Consider the following 20704-nt stretch of genomic DNA (forward strand, 5'->3'; position numbering starts at 1 on the left):
TCCTGCCTCCATTGAGTTGAACAGAATGGAGGAATGGCCTGGGGCTTGAAGAGTCTCCTCTGTGGTGCCAGCATGTGGAGGCTAGGGACTTGAGGGTGGCCTGAGAGTTCTTGAGGCTATGTAGTCTCGAGTCCATCTACTTCGAGAATAAAGCCTGTCCTTCAAAAGATAGATCCTGGAAGGTCTGTTGGACCTCATGGACGAGGCCAAAGGCTTGAAGCCAAAATCTCCTGTGTATTGCTACCCCTGAGGCCATTGTGTGGACCGCTGCATTGGCGCATCCACAGCCCCTTGGACAGATGCCCTTGAGACTGACTTGCCTTCCTCAACCAGAGCTGTGAATTCCGCCTTGGAATCTGGTGAAATGGACTTCGCAAACTTCATCATGGACTCCCAGGAATTGAAGCCGTATCTGCTCAACACCACTTGCTGGTTTGCAACACAGAAGTTGGAGCCCCCGACAGTAAAGTACACCTTTCTGCCAAACAGGTCCATCTTTTTCAACTCCTTTATCCTGGGCATGGGGCCTTGCCATCCTTGCCTCTCACACTTGTTAGCTGCTGCAACCCCAATGACCGCAGGGGGTGGATGTAGATGTATTCATAGTCTTTAGTTTTAGAGGGGACGAAGTACTTCCTCGCCATCTTTTTTGCAGTTTGGAGAAGGGAAGCTGGGGTTTGCCATAGGGCCTTCCCCGTGCTCTGAATGGTCTTTATGAGGGGGATGGTTGTTGGCGGCATCACTGAAGGTTTGCCCTTAAAAGGCACTGTGCATTTTTTTGGTGCCACAGGCTCTGTCTCCAGTACACTTTCCCTTGCCTGGACCAGCAGTGCCCTGCACTCAGTAAGCTTCCTGGCAGTCTCAAAGATCTATAGTACGGATGGGAGTTGCAAGTCCTCCTCCCCAAACTCTCTCGGTGGGGAGACTGGAGGCACTGGACTCGATGGTCCCCTTCCCAGGGCCAGAGTTGACGGCACCATAGTTGCGGAAACGGCAGCTCAGTGGCTTGATGCAGGTCGCACTCAACTCAAGCCCTCATGCCCAGGTGGTTTAGGCATTGGCAAGCGTCCCCTGTCCATTTTCTTATGTTTCTTGTGCAGAACAGGGGAGTGTGAGCAATACCACACTCCTGATGTGTCCCTCAGCACTGGTGACCTGTGATGGTGCCAAGAGAGTCTCTTGATTCAGAGTCCTTCCTCAGCACCATGTCTTGTATGGATGCCGGAGCGCTCTGTATCGAGGTCGAAGTGCTGGGCAGTGGTTCAGATGAGCTCGGTGATGGGGATCATCCATGAGGATGAACTTCAACCTCTGGCTTCTCTCTTTCCTGGTTTTTGGACAAAAGTCTCTGCAAATCCTGTAGCAATCCCTCTGAGTCTCTCTGAGGCACTTTAGACAAGTAGCATGCGGATTGCTCCTGGGTATAGGCTTCTTGCAAGCCCCGCACAATTTAAACCCAGGGGATTGAGGCATGCCTCGGAAAAAGTGGGAAAGGTGATTCCATAGGGGGACCTATCTATCAAATATTAACTACTAACTTAAAACTATAACTATTTACAGGTAAAGTGTGGAAGACCACTAAGAGGGGAACACTTGCAGAGCAAGAGGAACCAGCATTCCAGCAATTGTCACAGGTGGTAAGAAGGAACTGAAAACGCAGGGGGTCAGCAGGGCCCTATATAAGGTGCCATGGAGGTATGACTCCAGGGGATTCCAGAGCTTACCCTACAGATTCCATTTCCGGCAACTGTGCATATGGTGCACACACATCTAGTAGGAATCAACATGAGCAAGCACTCAAAGAAGAACTGAACATGTAATCTTACTCTAAAACGGAACCAAACTTTTCCAAAGCTCTTTCTGTGCCTTCCCTAAAGGATAATTGTGAACTCTAAAAATCAGCATTCTCCATCCAGCTAAGACTCCTGTCCCCTCCGTGGTGCTGGGTGGCTACTTGCCCTTCTTCCTTGTGCCATCCTTCCTTATAAAATCGGAGAAGAAATCTTCCCTGGAGTCAACGATGAAGTCATTCAAACTGTAGACAAACAATAAAATGAGGGAAAGGAAGCCAGGAAATATTTTTATCTTGATATAGGTAAAGCTGACCATAGAGCAGCCTTGTAAAGTCTTCTCATTTATAAGGAACTCTCTCACAATGTAATTTTTCATTATCAGTTACGCTGTGTCAGTATTTTACCATAAAATGACTGTGCAAAAGACAGAACTCCATTTCAAGAATCATGGGCTATTTTGTCAGTTCATTGCTCCAGTAGGGTGAGAACATGTTTGCAAACTAAGTTCAGATATTGAAATAGACCACTATAATTTTTTCCAGTAACAAGAATGAGGGCTACAGATAGAAAATTATAAACTTTATGGTTCCCTATCTAGAAATCACACTATTGACCAAAAAAGGTTGCCTTTAATGTGAATTTAACACTTGTGAAAGACGCAAAGCTGTCAGTGCTGTAAAATCCTCAATCCATAAAAATTCACAGAGTACAGGCTGATGCATTGCAAACACCCACACTCCACTCCCAGTAATAATATGCCTCATTCCTAATCTGCAGGAATCACTTCAACTGCTAAAAAGGGAGTTGTGTTTCCACGATTCATTCAACACTTGGTGTCTCTGCCAAAACTGCCAGCTATGGGAACAATTAGTACCAGAACCAGCAAAGATTGTGTGTTGTGGACATCTGTTCATCTACAAAACTCACAAAGACCAAGCCATTTCACAGTGGTCTAATGATTGACAGACAGTAATAACTGCCTCTGCCAGCTAGTTTTGGATTTAAACTGGCGACAGAGGTGCAAGGCTCCATATTCCACTACAAGCTATATAGTACTCCAAAGCACTGACAAAAATAATAGTGAGATGTGTGCCTCCAAATATCAATGCTTTACATCTATATAATGTTTTATACATTTTTAGAGTGCTGTAAAAACAGTCTTCAAAACAGCCTTATGGGTAATTAATCTCAATTTTACAGTGGGAAAACTGAGGCACAAGGAAGAAAAGCAATTTGACCAAGGCATCACTTAGAATGAGCAGCAGAGCCAGGATTAGAACTCAGAACATTAACTCCTAAATCTGTGCCCAATCCTCCGGACAATGATGACATCCTACACAAATGAGAGAAGATCTAATTCAAATCAACTCATTAATGGGATGTTTTGTCTGCGATGGATTAGACAAAAAAGTCTTTCCCTGACTATATAAATATAGACAATTCAATAATTCCAGGCCCCACCTGCTATTTTGTTTCTTGGAGACTTGATGTGCCAGGGACTTTGGAGTCTTCATTCTAGATAAAACTAAATCAAAATGTGAGAGAATTACTCTACAGGAAATTTATTTTAGCTTTCTGAAAGTGATCTCATTCCATATCTTGAGGACATCTATAGATAAAAATTGTTACAACTTTTACACTACCAGTAGGATATAATATCTCTAAAACAAGGACCCTACTTATCTCACAATTAAGAACTCTCAGTTCTTCAGCTGCATGTCCCTCATCATTCAACCCTTGCCTTAAAACCTGGGAGAAAAGATAGGCTTTGCAACAGAGAGATTCACTATAAAGAGGTATTCCAGAAGAAATTCATATTCTTGCAGCCATGAGGAATACATCCTCATTACACTCATTGGGAAAGCAAGCTAACTTTCTAACCACTTTTTACTTACATATTTCAAATTCTTCATCACTGCTGGAAGAAAAGGGCAGAAGAGAGCTGCAAAAAAAAGCACAGAACAGATGTGAGGACTGTGGCAATTTCAGAGGCCCTATGGCCAGCACAACACTGCATAGATCAAGATCAGAACTGATCAGAAAATTTCAGTTTAAATTTTTGACAGATATTCCGCAAAATAATTTTTTTTCAATTTCAACTAGCTGTAGTCAGTTAACAGCATTTCAGGTGGATAAGAACTCAAACTTCTTATTTCTGAAGCTATGGAAAGAAAGAATGCTTTAAAGAAGATTGCAATATGGTTTAAGGGAAAATTTAGTATAATTCTCAGAAAGCTGCCAACCTATGATGAGCTAAAAATGAAACCTGCTGCACATAAGATGCCATAAGTTAGAACCAAGACCTCTTTGGGAAAGAGTGGTCTCCATGCCATCTGTATCTAAACAGTAGGATGTGACATTCTCCAACCATACAGGCCAATAGCGCAAGCTCTTTTGAGATACCTTAAAAAATAAAACCTAACTAGAAACAGCAGTTAACGTAGTGACATCTCCCAGCAAAACTCATCTTCCACAGTAATATCAACCTCCGGCAAAAGCCTGAGGAAATAGATAGGTCTTACTGTATATCCCGAAGGTTAATGTAGCCAGGCAAAAGGATAGGAATAATAGATTCAAAAGCCAACTACCTTTTTTGAGAGAAAGAGTAGAGCATTCTCTAAGCAAGAGAGGTTTTGCTTGAATGCCTCTGCTGATCATACCTATGGCAGTATGGCATGGAGAGAGGCTCTCTCTCAAATAGGCAGGTCCGAAGCCTTTTACAGATGAAAACCAACACCTTAATTCTCAGTATTTGGATTGAAATTTAGTCTGCTAGGTCTCATCTCTACCCCAGTCTCCCACAAACACTGGGCTTGGCATTCAAAGCCAATGGCTGTTGTCTTCAGCATTTAAAAAGAAAACCCCAAAACTCTCAGAGTTAGGAAAAGGATGCAGAAGATCTTCCAAACAGAAAAATCAGCTCAAAGAAAAAATAAGAACAGGATAAAATCCATATAAAAGCCATTCTTCAGACAGCATGACAACTTTGTTATCACATAGCAAAGACAATAAAATACAGTTTTTGAAGAGAGGAGAGACCACCCTTTAATCTCTCATCAAAGTTTTCTCACCGGTCATCCCTCATGAGCCAGCCTTCAGTAGTCACTTTCCTTTTGGTCTTTGTATCTGAAATTGAAAACAGAAGGAATCCTCTTTCCAAAGAGGCTTGGCACAAGGGAGGGAAGCCTCAGCGAGGTTAAAGTCAGGACTTAATTATTTGTATAACTGTAGTATCTAGGAGACCTAGTCATTAAGCAGGATCCCATCGTGGTAGGCACTGTACAAACACAGAACAAGGAGATCCCAGTTTAGAGAGGATATACTATCTTATTCAGTCACTAATCTTTCACTCGGTAGCCACTTTCTTCAGGATGGATTGATTTAAATCAAAGCAATTTAAATCAGCAAGCAGGAAACGTTAATTTAAATGATCAATTTTAATCTAGTTTGGCATTTATATGTTTTAGTTATTTTCCTAAAGAAAAATTGATTCTCATTGGTCAATTACCAATAAAATAAGCCATTTTGCAGCTAAAAATACCCTTAATACATCGTTCTGTTTCTTTCCAAATACAGAAGTATTTGCTGAACATTTCTGCCTTTGCTACACCATCAATAATTTTACTGTCTCTATCTATAACACCATTAGGATTCCTTTCCTTCCCGATATATTTATGCTCCTCAACACAGTCAGCCATGGATTTTTTTCCCCCAATTTCTTTGGGTTCCCTTATCAAGTTTCTACACTTCATAAATTCTAATTTACATTGATTGCTCTCTGCTGCCCTTCTTTTCCCCCCCATTTATAATATAGGCTTTTAAAGCACAGTGCTGGCAGTGCCAAGGTCAGGTTAAAGAACCTAGAAGAGGATTTTGAAGATGAAGACTGTTTAGTAATCCTGCATGAACCCCTGCCTGGAACACTGGGCAGTTCAGATTTCACCAAAAAAGATCCCCAACAGGAGAAAGGCCTGAAGTCTCAGATGATATTCTCTAAAGATTTTCAGTGTGTAAGCCGAGTAATCATCATTTTTGTCTGGGGAGTGCACTTCCTCCAGGCTGTAGATGGTGGAAGAGGCAACCTGACCAAAAAACCAAACAAACATAAAAAACCTTAGCCCAGGGCAGTAGGCATACTGTTTGAAGCCTTTTTGCGTTTTACTGAATGGTACACACCAAAAAAGGGTAAAATTACCTTAAGTCTATACGAAAATAAACGACAGAACTAACTAGAACTAGATACACTAAAGGATTATTGCATGACAGAATCAGACAGCTCTCTATTTCTTTGGAATTGCAGTCTTTGGCAGATGACTAATTCCATGAGTGGAAATATGTAGATGTTCCCCACAATGTGTATTCTCTTCCCTTTATCTCCGAGTCACCTACTTAGACCCTGACCCTGACGATACTTACATAACATCAGTATACTACATAAGTGAGTAGCCACATTAAATTTGATGGGACTGGTCACATAGCAGAACTAAGGACTTTGATTGTAAAATCTTCCAAGTACACATCTGTCTTTATGTCTACAAAGCATCTAGCACATTTTTGTTGCTGTCTGAATAAAACAAATAAACTTCATTAAAAACAATTAAGGATGCTCAAGTGAATAGTCCCCCATACAGCCATAAAAAAAACTATAAAATCTGTAAATAGCTGTAAAATCCCTAGTTAAGTCCTCAGCCATCCTTTGCAACCTACAACCACTCTATTAATTTCAGGTTTTTATACTGGGCCCATCACACATCTGAATGTCTCATTTGACCTAACCATGATTTTGACTCTCCACATTACTTCACTTGTGCCCTCCACCTCCACTCAGAAAGTGTGACTTTTAAGCACATGAAGTAGTTAGAAAATGATGTTTTCTAATTGTTCAGAATATTAAATTATCATGGTGTTGTATTAGAAGGCTTAGATTTTTGGCATATGTTTGTTTAGTCGTGTTGTGTTTGATACTGAGGGAATTTAAGAGGACATAATTTGTAATAGTGTGCCTTTTTGGTAAGTTATTGTTTGTAACATTATTTAGGTGCTGCTAGTGAGCAAGTGCAGCAAGCTGTTTTGTGCAATAGTTAATGCTTGCAGTTGGAATAGAAATGTGCAGCTATATAAAATTCATTTTTCTACAGTACTTCTCTCAGTACAATATTTAGAATAAAATGCCATACTTACATAAAGCGTGTTTATTGTATGGCATAGGATGCCAATTATACAATTAGACACATTGATATCTTTTTGGTGTGTATAATACAATGGCACACTGTTATGTTTGTTATTGGAAAGTTGAATGTTAATAGTCACAGAGATTTTTGTTTGGAAACATGAACTTTAAAAGGAGTTCTATTTTTATATAGATTTAAGTAAAGACACCTAGTCAGCCTTCTCCAAAAGCCTTAGAAAATATGTCCATCACCATAAATTATTCCCATACTTTTTACTGGCAACCTACAAATGAAAAAATAAGTATGTTTTATATTACTTCTTTACCAAAAGGCCAAGGAAGTTTTATTATGAGTACGCATGTGTGTTTTAAACATCCCTTCCGATCTTCTCCTCCGCCCTATGATCACTTCAGTTCTTCACCTGACATACTGGCTCTCTACACTATAATATGACTGAGTCAGCAGATAGCGACATTAGTTCTGTCTGTATTAACACTATCCAGATATAGTTACCATGTACAGCTTCTAAAGTCTTCCTTCACTCCAAGTCTCTAACTGAATCATTTATTTTGTAGAGCGGATGCTTGCAGGATAAATCCACACAACAAAATACAAACACCATGTACCCACCATCAATCCCAGATCTCCCCCCGCCTTCCACCCTGCCCTCCTCCGTGGTGCTCGCGCTATGTCACCCATAGGAGTTTCTCAATCCTCTACAACACACACTGGTCCTTCCCACCCCAAGGAGCTTATTCTAATCTCTTGTCCTCACTTCCCTCACACCTGCACCAGCCCCTCACAAGCTGGCAGCCTACGGGATACATTAATGCTGCAAATTCACCTACTTCCTCCAGTCCCGTGGGGGGTTCCCCTTGGCCCCAAACAGGCGCTGCCTTGTCTACTATCCTCTATGTCCGAGGACAAGAGCAACCGTCGCTGTACAGAGGCCCCATCACCCGCAGCAGGACTAAGGTTAGGAACATGAGGGATGCTGACCAAGGGCCTGGCGCCTCCCAGCTGGAAGAAAAAACGGCAGAGAATGACCTAGCCACTTCTCTTCCTCCGAAAGGCCGCAGCTCGCGCCCCCGTCCCCCCCGCTACCCCGGGCCCGGCGCGCACCCCCGTCCCCCCCCCCCGCTACCCCGGGCCCGGCTCGCACCCCCGTCCCCCCCCGCTACCCCGGGCCCGGCTCGCGTCCCCGTCCCCCCCGCTACCCCGGGCCCGGCTCGCGTCCCTCCCCCGCTGGGCCCGGCTCGCGCCCCCGTCCCTCCCACCGCCCCCCCCCTCCGGCACTGGGCTCACACCTCTCCCCCCGCTACTTCCCCGACGGGGCCCAGCTCGCGCCCGTCCGCACTACTCTGCCGGCAGGGCCGCATCCCCACGATTCACCCACCCGGATGCGCTGCCTGGGCCCACGCGCCATCCTCACGAGCAACCCGCCACGGCCTTCATTTCAAACCTAGTCCTGACTCCGCCTGCCCCGGCCTTGTCTCAGCCACTTCCGGGGCGGGACTTAACCGCCCCCCCCGCCCGATCTGGACGCGCATGCGCGGGGGAAAGCGCCTGGATTCCATTTCGCAGCGGGAGCGCCGCTGTCTGAAGTTGGCCCCTGGGCGCAGGGGTCGGGTCACCCCGCAGGCGCCCGGCCTACCGCCGCGCTGGAGCGGGAACCGTGGCGGAACCGCTGGGGGAGTGGGGGGCCCTGACTGCCCCCCGGCGGCTGCGCAGCCAGCAGCACTCCCGCCTCAGCCCCTCCCCAGGGGAAGCCCTGAACGCACCTTCGCCAGGCGGCCTCTGTCTGAAAGCGGCCCGGCCCGGCGAACACAACAACACAACATCACACACACAGACTGGTTCTAGAGGTCGTTATCTGTAGTCTTAAGACGTCTCTTTAATTAGTCAGAGCGCTGGAAACAAAAGCCTGGTACAATAAGCACAGCCGCGCTGCGAGCAGAACGTGGCTCCTGCCCCCCGAGTCTCACACGCACAGCAGGCTGGCTAGCTCAGGTGCGGGGGTAGTACCTGGCAGCAGCAGTGCCAGGGGCCATCGCCTTTCCCTTTTTACAAGGGTAGCTGGGAAGGCTGCAGTGGTCCAACCAGTAAAAGGCTGGTACACTTTTATACAGTACACTTCATAAAAGCACAGGCTGGTGCTGCAGCGGGGGTGTAGACTCCAGCTGATGTCATTTGTGGACCAACTTCTTCTGCTGGTGAAAGAGACATGCTTACAGAGTGCTCTTCAAAGAGGTGGGGCCTGCAGCCCGGCTCTACACAGCCCTGAAATAGGCCCCAAGCCAGGCACAGGTTCCATGTAGACAGACCTTTTGTAAACTCAAACGCTTCTCTCTCACCCCAACCAAAATTGGTCTAATAAAAGATCTCACCACCCTTGTCTTTTCTGGTTAAAGAATGACAACTAAGATTTGCTGAGATTTTAGCAGGGGGTAAGTTTACCAGCAAACCAAGACATCCTACTGTAAGTGTTCATCAGTTAGGATAAATTCAAACACATTCACTGAGACTAGGTGATAGGTGTATCAGAAGCAGCACTTTGCAAGAATACAGTTCTCTATTGCACCATAGAAGACAAATGTTTACCTGCTATTGAAGCAATGTGTGTAGCACACTTAGCAAGACTGACCTTGGTTTGTTTTAAACCCTCTACAGATTTAGGAACAAAGTTTCTTAATTCCCACTTGTTCAATACAAAACTCAGCATCAGATTTTACATACAGGCCATGGCCCCTAAGTTACCACATATCAGTGAGATAAGGATGCCACCCCACATTAAGAAAAGGGTGAGGTAAAAAGAGCATTTCTGGTTAGTCCTTAAATACTGCAAGAATTAATTATATACGTAACTCCATCTTGAGAGCTTGTCAGAGTTGGAATACTTTTTAAAAAAATATATAGGATGCAGATGTTTAATAGATGAAAATCTATACTTACCTGGAATTTCATTTCTGCTGAAATGAATAGAACTATTAAAAACCAAGCTCTAGAAAGGAAGGTAAAAGGCCAGCAGCACAGAAGGGGTAGTAATGGCGAAACGCTGGTCAAAATAGGTCAAACTGGGCAAACCAAAGCTTTATTTTTAAAAAGTCCTTGCTACAGTACCTAGGACTGTGCCTCTGTACATAATTAACAATCATTCCTGAAGGATCTGTATTTGGCACCAGTTTGTGTTTACCTCAAACATTTTGGGGGCATTAATTTTAAACCAAAATTTGTTTTCTCAACAGAATAGGAGCAGTTATCATGAAGCTGAGTTACAGGAGCTTTTTTTTTTTTTTTTTTTTTTTAAAACCAAACACTGAGTTCGTCTAAATCAACACAGTACAGAAAGTTCCAAAACAGAGGTCAAACATTAAAAGGCTGATATAGGCTTAAGTGGTTTATAAAACCTGTAAAAAGACTACACCAGCAAATATGCCCTTTCAATCTGCACAGTTAAGTTAATGCAGGGAGCAACACTCGCTAGTTGGAAATCATGTCATGGAAGAATCGCACATATACCAACAGGAACACCTGAAATCAAACATTAAAAAGCTCCAGTTCCCAATCCACATAAGAGAAAAATCTAATTCATAGGAAGATTGAATCAATCCATGAAATCACAATTGGATGGACAATTCACACTCTTCCCCCACCAAGCACCAGGTCTTGCATACATACAGCATATGTGCACAACTCAATCCTTTTCAAACTCTTCATGGAATAGAAAGTTTCCAATCTGTAGAGCCGCTCCCTATCATGCATAAAGCATGTCTGTCTGTGCTCTTAAATTGCCATTATGTATCACTTCAGCCACAGAGTACCAGGCAGATTAAGTAGAAATGCACTGTCTTTAGCTCCCATCTCCTTCGCAGAGGAGTTTGAGAGGCTCAATTCCTGGAGATTTGTGTGGGTACAGAGTCCTTCATGCAGATTCATTGGTCTCTACAGGCTTAACCATATGGTCTGGTTTGTTGCCAGCAGCATAGTGATCCCACATCTGAAGGTAAAGCCGCTCCAGTTCCATTGTGTATTGTTTGGTGTTGAACAAAGGACTTGATATTCTCTGCTTCCAGACTTTACTACGAATTTTCTTCAGGCTAAACAAAGAGTTACAGCAAGCAGACAGATGAGAATCAAACCCAGGAACAAACTCCTATTGTCATCTATTACCTCAACTCTCAATACCCCATTGCTTCAGCAAATCCCTTTACTGTCATCCCCTTGCTCCCAAATCCATATTGTTGCTCTCCCCTTAATGTAGAATGGTCAACTTCACAGAAACAACTCAAACGTTTTCATTTTTGCTAAAAATATTATGGACATTTATGTCCTAGTACTGCTACACACTAATTAACTAGAACCACCAACCCTTCCACAGAACCCTAACAGATGGAATGTCCCCAATTGCAAGTGGCCCTTTATTTCAGTCTAGTTTTTCTCACTGAAAGTGAAAATGCATTTTGTTTGTATTTACTTTCAGCAGAAGGTTCAATATGTCAGCATTCCTATTTCCTTCCCAGTACCTACAGAAAGTGAACTGTACTCTCCAGACAGAAGGTTTTTTATTACGCTGTAGTTCCACAGCAAATCAGAAAAGGGAAAGACAGACAAGTTCTATAAAATATTGCTGTGTCCGATTTCAATACATTTGGTCCATCCTTAATCCTCAGATCATTCAGAATGACTATATATGGATACACTACCAAGAGGCAGTGTGATCAGGAGCAGTGATTACAAGGTTAGGATTAAGGAAGTTCTGATTTCTAATTCCAGCTCTGCCAATGTCTCAATGTAACACCCTGGACATGTTGCTCAATTTGTCTCCCCATATCTGTAAAATAGGAACAATTACTTCATGGAGAATACGTTTTCAGGGGTACTCAACAATAAGAGGGCTAGTCAATGATTGTGCAGTGATCTGAACATGTAAAGTTATGTGAGAGGACATGAGGGAGGACAAGTGCATACTCTGAGAACTTCATGATACTCACCCATCCAAACATGCCACTCCCCATTCCAGTATAGTTTCCTCCCATATCTGCGTTCCTAGCTCCTATTATGGCTACTTAAACAGCTCAACCCTCCCTGAGTAGGCAGTCTGTCTCTCACACCCTACCCACTATCTTCAGCATGGAGAACTGGGTTCTGTGCAAGAACTCCCCCCCCCCCCCCCCGCCTCTACTGCTCTCCTGCTGCTTCCTCATATGAGGGTACTAGACCCCCTAATAGAGTAGGTAGGCAGCTAAACTGGGGGGAGGAGAGGGAGTAATTCCCTCAGGACACAGTGCAGATATGTATTCTAGCCTAGTCCCTCATTCCAATGAGCACAGACCATCTGTCCTCACCAACAAAGCTGTTTAGTGACTTCAAAACCCTGGAGGTCAGCCAGCTCCCTAGGTCACATACAGCTAGGTAACTACAACAGTAAAAATTAGTTCAATAGAACCAAATTAATGACATGCCTCACGTTTATAGCCATTTATTTTTATTCTGTTTTGCTTCTTAACACTCAGTATCCCCAATAACGGTCTTACTATTCTAGAACTTCACCTCATCCTCTAAAGTGGATTTACTTACTATTCCAGATCAGTTCCCAGTTTCACAGCAATATCTTCATATTCTTGTCTGCTCTTAGCAATAAGCTCAAGACAACCAAGGCAAGTAAGCTGGGAGGCAGCTACCCGTGATGCAAGAGTTTCCCCTGTAAAAAGAAGAAAGAAGGTAATAGCCAATACTTGATGCTTAACAAATCTCTATTAAGTATATTTACTTAATTTTCTCCTCCTCCTCGCTGAGAAAACACATAAGGGGATGTTGCTGACTGGCTAAAACTGGGATGCATTTAATTTGACTATCTACCAACTCTCCACACTAGATATTTACACATACAAGATCAAAATAGAAACAGTTAGTATTGAAGGTCTATAAGAATTACATTCAATATGAATTGTCACCATGTGGTTATAATCTTGTTTCCCTGAAACATTACCTGGCATAGTAACCATGGGAGTCCCAGCCCAGAGTACATCCATCCCAGTAGTGTGCCCATTACAAAGTGGAGTGTCTAGACAAACATCAGCCAACTGGCCTCTCCGCACATGTTCTTCTTTGGGGGCAACAGGAGAGAAGATGATTCGGTTCTGGGGAAGGCCCATGTTCTGTGCATATTGTTGAATATTGGGTTCTCCTACAGCTGGGAAACGTAAGAGCCACAATACGCTGTTTGGAACGCGCTTCAGAATCTACAGCCAAACCAGGAAGAAAATACAGGGTGCATGTGAGGGGGGAAAAAAAAAAAATTCAGAAGCATCACCCTCCTGGATAGAACAGAACAAGCACATAGTGTCAGGAAATCACAGAAATGTATGACTGGAAGGGACCTTTACAGGTCATCTAATCCAGTCCCCTGCACTGAGGCAGGACTAAGCATTATCTAAACCAGTGGTTCTCAACCTGCAGCCCAATCAGCATACAGCTGAGGCCCATGTGACATCTTCAGGGCCATACAGATAGTATCTATATTGTGCGGATGCAGCCCATAACAGAGAGCTGCATGTGTGGCCCACAATGGTAAATAGGTTGAGAACCACTGACCTAGGCCATCCCTGACAGGTGTTTGTCTAACCTGTTCTTAAATACCTCCAATGACTGAGATTCCACAGCCTCCCTGTGTAATTTGTTTCAGTGCATAACTACCCTGATGGTTAGGAAGTTTCTAATCTAATGTCTAACCTAAAATCTCTCTTGCTGCAATTTAAGCCTATTGCTTCTTGTCCAGTCCTCAATGGTTAAGAAGAACAATTTATCACCCTCCTCTTTATAACAACCTTTTATGTATTTGAAGACCTAGGTCCCCTCTCGGTCCTCTCTTCTCCAGAGTAAACAGACACAATTTTTTCAAATCTTTCCTTCTATGTCATGTTTTCTAGACCTTTAATCCTTTTTGTTGCTCTCCCTTCTTGGCTTTCTCTACATCTTTCTCGAACTGTGCTGCCCAAAACTACACAATACTCCAACTGAGAAGTTACCAGTGGTGAGTCGAGTGGAAGAATTTCTCATGTCTTGCTTACAACACTCCGGCTAATACATCCCAGAATGTTTGCTTGTTTTGCAACAGTATTAAATATGACTCAACAATGTACTACTGTTGCAAAACAAGCAAACCTTCTGGGATGTATTAGCCGGAGTGTTGTAAGCAAGACAGGAGAAGTAATTCTTCCACTCTATTTAGCACTGATAAGGACTCAGCTGGAGTACTCTGCAGTTTTGGGGAAAGATGCGGACAAACCAGAGAAAGTCAAGAGGGAGAGCAACAAAAAGGATTAAAGGTCTAGAAAACATGACCTACAAAGAAAGACAAAAACTGTAAGCTTCTGGGATACGACGTGAAGAGTGGAGGGATACAACGTGCCCCCCCCATTTTACTTTTGGACCACAGTTTGAGTGGAAACAACATATGCCAGTTAACGTTACTAAGACAAACAGCAGCACAGAGGGGAGGTGCAGACAACAGCAGCTGAGACTAAAAGGGGTCTTTTAAGTTAATTTAGTGTTGGTGAAAATGTTGGATTCACAGCCTTGAAGACCGAAGTATCCAATTTATTCACAGGCAGCATTATGCAGTAGTGCAAAACTTCCTTACAGCGCCTCATCAGTATACCTCAACCCTGACCTGAAGTGAGTTGCTCAGCTTCTGTATCCATCTAATGGCTGACTTGTCCGATAAGAGCACAGATAAGGGTGCAAATAAGTGCCAGCTGTAGTGGTGTAAACTGGACAGGACTAAACAGCTTATTTCACGTGGACTATGAAAAAGCTATCAGAGGGGTAACAATCTTCACTCGCTTCCAACTTGGATCAGATTTTTAATTAGACCTACAGAGATTCCAAATCCCATTATTTTTCAATCCCCTATTCAAGAGTGTTGTAATGATTAAAAAGATTCATGCCAAATAAATATTCTAAACAAACCATGCAAGGAAACTCAAGTCTTTCCCTGACCTGAATAGGGGCAATTTAAGTTAAAGATCTGTTGCTCATTTTAAAACCATTCCTGTAAACAAGAAAGTAGCCAATTTATGGAGATCTGAGACTTAGCAGCAAACTACTCACATTAGCCCACATTTGTAAAGTGGAAGGGTCAATCTTGTATAGCTGGTTAAAGTTGCAGTATACAACAGCATCCTCTGGTAACCCATACTGAGAGCGGGTGGTAACAATGATGGTACGTGGAACCTCCTCTCCGGTTGCTGCCTTGTTGTTAATCTAGGAAGAACATAAGAAAGGTCAGTTATACAGGTAATTGACAGCATAATAACTCAGACCACAGGGTATCTAACGAAATAATTCAGTAAAGCATTTAATAGCATCATGAGCTCTTACCAGAAGAATTGATTCAAGTTTTGTCAAATATGAGGAAAAGAAAGGTTACTCACCTGTAACCAAAGTTCTTTGAGAGGATTGCTGCACATTCACACACTTGGGATGTACTGATGGTGCAACTTGGATTGGTGGAACCTTTTAGGAACAAAACCCATTGGAGTGCTCGCACACTTCCTTCCCTTCCCCTCACAGCTCTAAACATTTGGAGGACAGAGGTATAAAAGGGGACACGGCATGCTGACTTTCTGTTTCTTCTACTCCCACCTCCATCTCCAGTCTCAAACTAAAATTAGGGAGAAGGAAAGTGTGCAGAGGTCATCTCAAAAAATACTGATTACAGGTGAGTAGTCTTAATTTCTTCAAGTGGCCTCTGCACAGTCCAACACTTGGGAGTTTGACAAATAGTACTCCTACCTCTATACAGTGGGATGAAGAGGTCTAGTTAAATACAGATTGTAATACTGCCTGAAACTGTGCATCTTCTCTACATGGCATATCAAACTAGTATTTTTTGTGAAAATATAAAGAGAACCTTAAGTGGCAGCCCTACAGACTGCTAATATGGGAATATGTCAAGAGACTGTTTCTTTGGCCTGATTTAATCAAGTCCACTCTGAACACTTCTGGGTGAAGAACAGGTATATTCATAACAATCTTCAATACAGCAGTCCTCCTTTTAAGAATTTATGAAATTGTAGTGTATCTTCTGGAAGGAAGGAGTATGATGCATTGCAAAGTCTGAATGTTCAGCTCCATAAGGGAAGGATGGTCCAGTGGTCAGATCACTAGCCTAGGACTTGGGAGACCCACGTTCAATTCCTTGCTCTGCTAAAGACTTACTATGTAATCTTAGGCAAGCCTCTTAGCCCTTCTGTATCCCAGATGGTTGTGTCAGAATAAGGACATTAAAGATTGTGAGCTCAAATACTACAGTGATGGGGGCCATATTAAAAAAAAAAAGAGGGAGATACCATCTACATCCAGACAGCTGACAAGTAAAGGAGACTGTTCCCCTCAGCAATGGGGACAGTAACTGATCCAGATCAGAGACTTCTGATCTGATGCAGGGCATTTCTCTTGAACCATTTTGGGAGAAGGTTCCCTTTATGGCTGCCTTTCTTCGGCGCTTTTAAATACAGGTTAATATCTTAGAGAAGGCTAATCTGACCTCATGCCTGCTTAGAATCATAGAAAATTAGGGTTGAAAGGGACCTCAGGAGGTCATCTAGTCCAACCCCCTGCTCAAAGCAGGACCAACCCCAACTAAATCATCCCTAGCCAGGGCTTCGTAAAGTCGCACTTTAAAAAACCTCCAAGGATGGATATTCCACCACCTCCATAGGTAATCCATTCTAGTGCTTCACCACCATCCTAGTGAAAAACTTTTTCCTAATACCCAACCTAGACCCCCTCCCACTGTAACTTGATACAACTGCTCCTTGTTCCGTCATCTACTACCACTGAGAACAGCCTAGCTCCATCCTCCCTGGAAACCCCTTTTAGGTAGTTAAAGGCTGCTATCAAATCTCCCCTCATTCTTCTCTTCTGCAGACTAAACAAGCCCAGTTCCCTCAGCCTTGCCTCATCATGTTCTCCAGCCCCTTAACCATTTTTCTTCTCCTTCGCTGGACTTGTTCCAATTTGTCCACATCCCTTCTGTAGTGAGGGAGCCAAAACTGGACACACTACTCCAAATGTGGCCTCCTCAAGGAGGGAAGGTAGCCCTGCAATCTGAAATGTTGGGACAGAGTGTTCATTACACTCTAGTTTCCCTGATCCAAGATGTCACACAAGTGGTTTAATTAAGTATGGATTTGAGGAGTTTTCCACGAATGATAACAAGGGCTTGATTATATGAAAAGCCAAAATTCATAGTCTACCCTCCTACATACCACAGGCCATAGAATTTTCCCCAAAATAATTCCTTTTGAACTACAGCATATCTTTAAAAGAAATCCTATCTTGATTTAAAAGCTGATGGAGTATCCACCACAACCCTTGGAAAGATGTTCCACTGGATAATTACCCTTACTGTTAACAATTTTCACCTTATTTTCCAATCTGAATTTGTCCACCTTCAACTTCCAGCCATTGGAGCTTGTTATACCTTTGTCAATATGACTGAAGAATCAAATATTTATTTCCCACATAGGTACTAAAAGATTGATCATGTTTGCCCCTTCATTTCTCTGTTGATATAAATAGATTGAGCTCCTTGTGTCTTTCATTATAAAGGTATGTGTTTCCTAAACTTTAGTCATTCTCACGGCTCCACTCTGAACCCTCTCCAATTCATCAGTATCCACAATTCAAGAAGGATACCAGAACTGGATGCAGCATTCCAGCAGTTGTCGGACCACTGCCAAATACAGATGTAAAATAACCTCTACTTCCACTCAAGTTTATGCATCCAAGGATCACATTAGCCTTTTTGGCCAGTGTTGCACAGATGTTCAGCTGATTATCCACCCAACCCTCCCTCCAATCTTTTTCAGTCACTGCTTCCTGGGATAGAGTCCCTCATCCTGTAAGTATAGCCTACACTTTGTTCCTAGACATATACATATAGCCATATTAAAATATGTTTACTTGCACCCAGCTTGCCAAGCAATCTAAATCACCATGTATTAGTGACCCAGCCTCTTCGTTATTTACCAGTCCCCCCATTTGTGTCATCAGTTATGATTTTATGTTCTCTTCCAGCTCATTGATAAAAGTTTTAAACAGCATAGGTCCAAGAACTGATCCCTGAAGGACCACACTAGAAAAGCCACTGCTCGATGATGCCCCATTTATAATTACATATTAAGATCCATTTGTGTTAACTAGCTTTTAATCCATTTAATGTGTGACATGTTCATTTTGTATTGTTCTAAATTCTTAATCAAAATGTCATGGAGTACAAATTAAGGCCTTACAGAAGTCTATTACAACAACATATTTATCAAGATTATAATTAAATAAAAATTGATAGTTCTACAGGATTTATTTTCAAAAAACCCTTTTATTAGTGATATTACCCTCCTTTAATTCTTGATTAATGAAGTCCCATATCAGACAGTCCATTTTCTTGCCTTGTCATACCATTTACCCTTTTTAAATATCAACATAACCTTGGCTTCTTCCAGTCTTCTAGAATTTCCCTAGTGGTTCCAACACTTATTGGAAAAACAAAAATCAACATTATGGTCAAGCAAGCTCCTGAGCCAGCTCTTTTTAAACTCTTGAATGCAAGTTATCCAGACCAGCTGATTTTAAAGCATGTGTAGGTTGGATCTAATCCTTACAGATTCACAGTGACTGTGACCTTAGGTTTGCATCAAGCAAGGAGGTCAATACCTGCATTACTGGGCTTTTTAACCCCATCAGGGATCTAGACTGAGGCTGTTCTTCAAATAATGACTTATCACTGTGTCTTGGAACCAGATAGTTTAGCCACTAATGCTTCTTGCAAATGACACTGCTTGGAGAGGATTCTGATGCTCCTTTCTAGCTCAGAGGGAGAAGATGCTACATGTGGAACAATGAGACGGCAAATAACCTTCCCTCAAAGGAAACAATGCACATTTGTATTTGTATTAGGAAAAACAGCAGAGCAAGAGGCACATCTCTTGAACCTTGATTTCCTCATCTATGGTTCCAGTATGTGTCAGGACTAATGATCTTTGCCAGCATGCTAAGGTCTTTAGATAAAACCCCAAGAAAAGAAAAAAATAACTAAATTAAACCAAAGCAGCATTGACCCTAGTAACGATCCATTTCTGCAAATGTGGGACCCAGGACCCAGCTAGGTTGCTGTTTCCTGCTAGGTCTGTTTAGCAAGGTTAGAAGGAACTGAGGTGGACAGCACACCACTACCCCGTTTATAGCCCCACTCTTCAAAACATTCTGTTCCTTCCCTTATGGCTCTGAAGACAAGAACATGTTCCACTAGCCATTGCTATAAGAAAGTTCCATCAGTACAAGCTGCACTGCCAGCATATCCCAAGTGTGAGAATCTGCAGAGGCCACATGATTAAAGATTTTCAATACACTATCTTGCAATCTCCTGTAGTTTCTCTGGTTTCTGATCATGTATCTGTTTTAGATAGTAAATTCCTTGGGGCAAGGACTGTATATACACTTGTCTTGTACGGCCACAAACACTTAAAACAAGTGGCTTTAAAAGGACATTGTCACACAGTGAAGACGTGCTAAAGGGCCATAAACAAAGAGCCAAGAAAACTGCATATTGAGGTAGGGTGGTTCATCTAGTGGGGTGCTTCAATTAATTACATCCCAGTCATGTAACATCTTTAATCATTTGGAAGACTGAACATTAACAAAATTCACACAATGGTAATTCAGAACTGTTCTAAAGGCAAATATAATGGAACCCAGAGACTTTAGAAATATGGGCAGAAAAACACTGCATCTGAAAAAATACAAACTAAGACAGCTGTATGGCAATGCCTAAAGCAGTTTAAGTCGGAAGATTCACAGAGGAATTGGCTAGGAGCTTGCAATGTGATAGGAAAAAGAACTAATGCAATTTAGGGCTACATATGGAGAAGCTTCAGCTATACAGCACTGGCATGATCAGACCCACAAATCCACATTCCCCTTTTTCACAACGGAAACAGATCGCTAACATGAAGAAAATTCAAAGAAGACTAAGTCAAAGATCAAGGGATTAATTTGTTATGAGAAAAAATTAAAACAAAACATGGTTTCTAGATAGAAAAGAGAAATTACAAAGGACTGAAGAGGGAGGAGAAAAGCAGTGTTCTGAAATTAAGTTTCAAATTTCACTGAAGTAGATGATTTAGCTAAGCTAAATGATGGCTAAAGCATACATTCCTCTTCACGGAGTAAGAGTGAACATTTGTTTGGAGCTCTGGCTCCTTTCTTCATAACCATCAATATCCCATAACAAAATATTAGCAGGAAAAAATTAGTGTCCTGCTTTGCCTCACCTGTGTAGTTGCTAGTCCATTGCTAATGTTGAATCCATTGATAGTTATCTGAATTTGTCCACGATTAATCATCTCAATAACAGCTTCTGCAATTGTATTCATAGGAATGACTGGCATACTGAGGGCAGCATTGCTGTCTGCATTGTCTCCACTATCAGGGCACTTCATCTAAGAAATCATGCAAGATTCGTCAATGAGAAAATGCTGTGTTCAGTCTACTAGGGCAGATTGGACAGAAGTAGAATTCTCACCTTAACAATTTTGACATCAGGGAGGCTGTCAAGGAACGCCTTCAAGTCAATGCCATTCAAAACAATCCTGTTATCATAAATATGGCCATTGGTCTTGAAATCAATAACTGCTTTTTTCTGTGGAGCAAGAAAAACAAGCTTCAATTTACAAC

At 42.5% G+C, this 20704-nt stretch overlaps 2 protein-coding genes across 6 annotated transcripts in view; both read right to left on the reverse strand.

Annotated features, from left to right (window-relative positions):
- Nucleotides 1-8491, reverse strand: part of GCNA (germ cell nuclear acidic peptidase) — a 43793-nt gene extending 35302 nt beyond the window's left edge. Inside the window, exons 1-6 of one of the 4 annotated variants that reach the window (XM_067547918.1) lie at nt 8361-8491; nt 7813-7984; nt 4865-4919; nt 3689-3735; nt 3255-3318; nt 1959-2035 (exon numbers count right to left, since the gene is read on the reverse strand). In XM_067547918.1, the coding sequence (XP_067404019.1) occupies nt 1959-2035; nt 3255-3318; nt 3689-3735; nt 4865-4919; nt 7813-7984; nt 8361-8390 (445 nt within the window). In that variant the 5' untranslated portion in view covers nt 8391-8491. The other 3 variants (XM_067547917.1, XM_067547921.1, XM_067547919.1) reach the window with 3 other exon arrangements.
- A 1538-nt stretch (nt 8492-10029) lies between these two features.
- Nucleotides 10030-20704, reverse strand: part of OGT (O-linked N-acetylglucosamine (GlcNAc) transferase) — a 72284-nt gene continuing 61609 nt past the window's right edge. For both annotated transcript variants that reach the window (XM_067547925.1, XM_067547924.1), the window contains exons 17-22: nt 20553-20669; nt 20302-20469; nt 15077-15229; nt 12954-13206; nt 12542-12665; nt 10030-11061 (exon numbers count right to left, since the gene is read on the reverse strand). In XM_067547925.1, coding sequence (XP_067404026.1) covers nt 10887-11061; nt 12542-12665; nt 12954-13206; nt 15077-15229; nt 20302-20469; nt 20553-20669 — 990 coding nt within the window. In that variant the 3' untranslated portion in view covers nt 10030-10886. The remainder of the gene's footprint in view (nt 11062-12541; nt 12666-12953; nt 13207-15076; nt 15230-20301; nt 20470-20552; nt 20670-20704) is intronic.

This window comes from Emydura macquarii, unplaced genomic scaffold, assembly GCF_026122565.2.
Source record: "Emydura macquarii macquarii isolate MOO-44397 ecotype Brisbane River unplaced genomic scaffold, CSIRO-AGI_Emac_v2 contig_1253, whole genome shotgun sequence".
Classification (NCBI taxonomy): domain Eukaryota; kingdom Metazoa; phylum Chordata; order Testudines; family Chelidae; genus Emydura; species Emydura macquarii.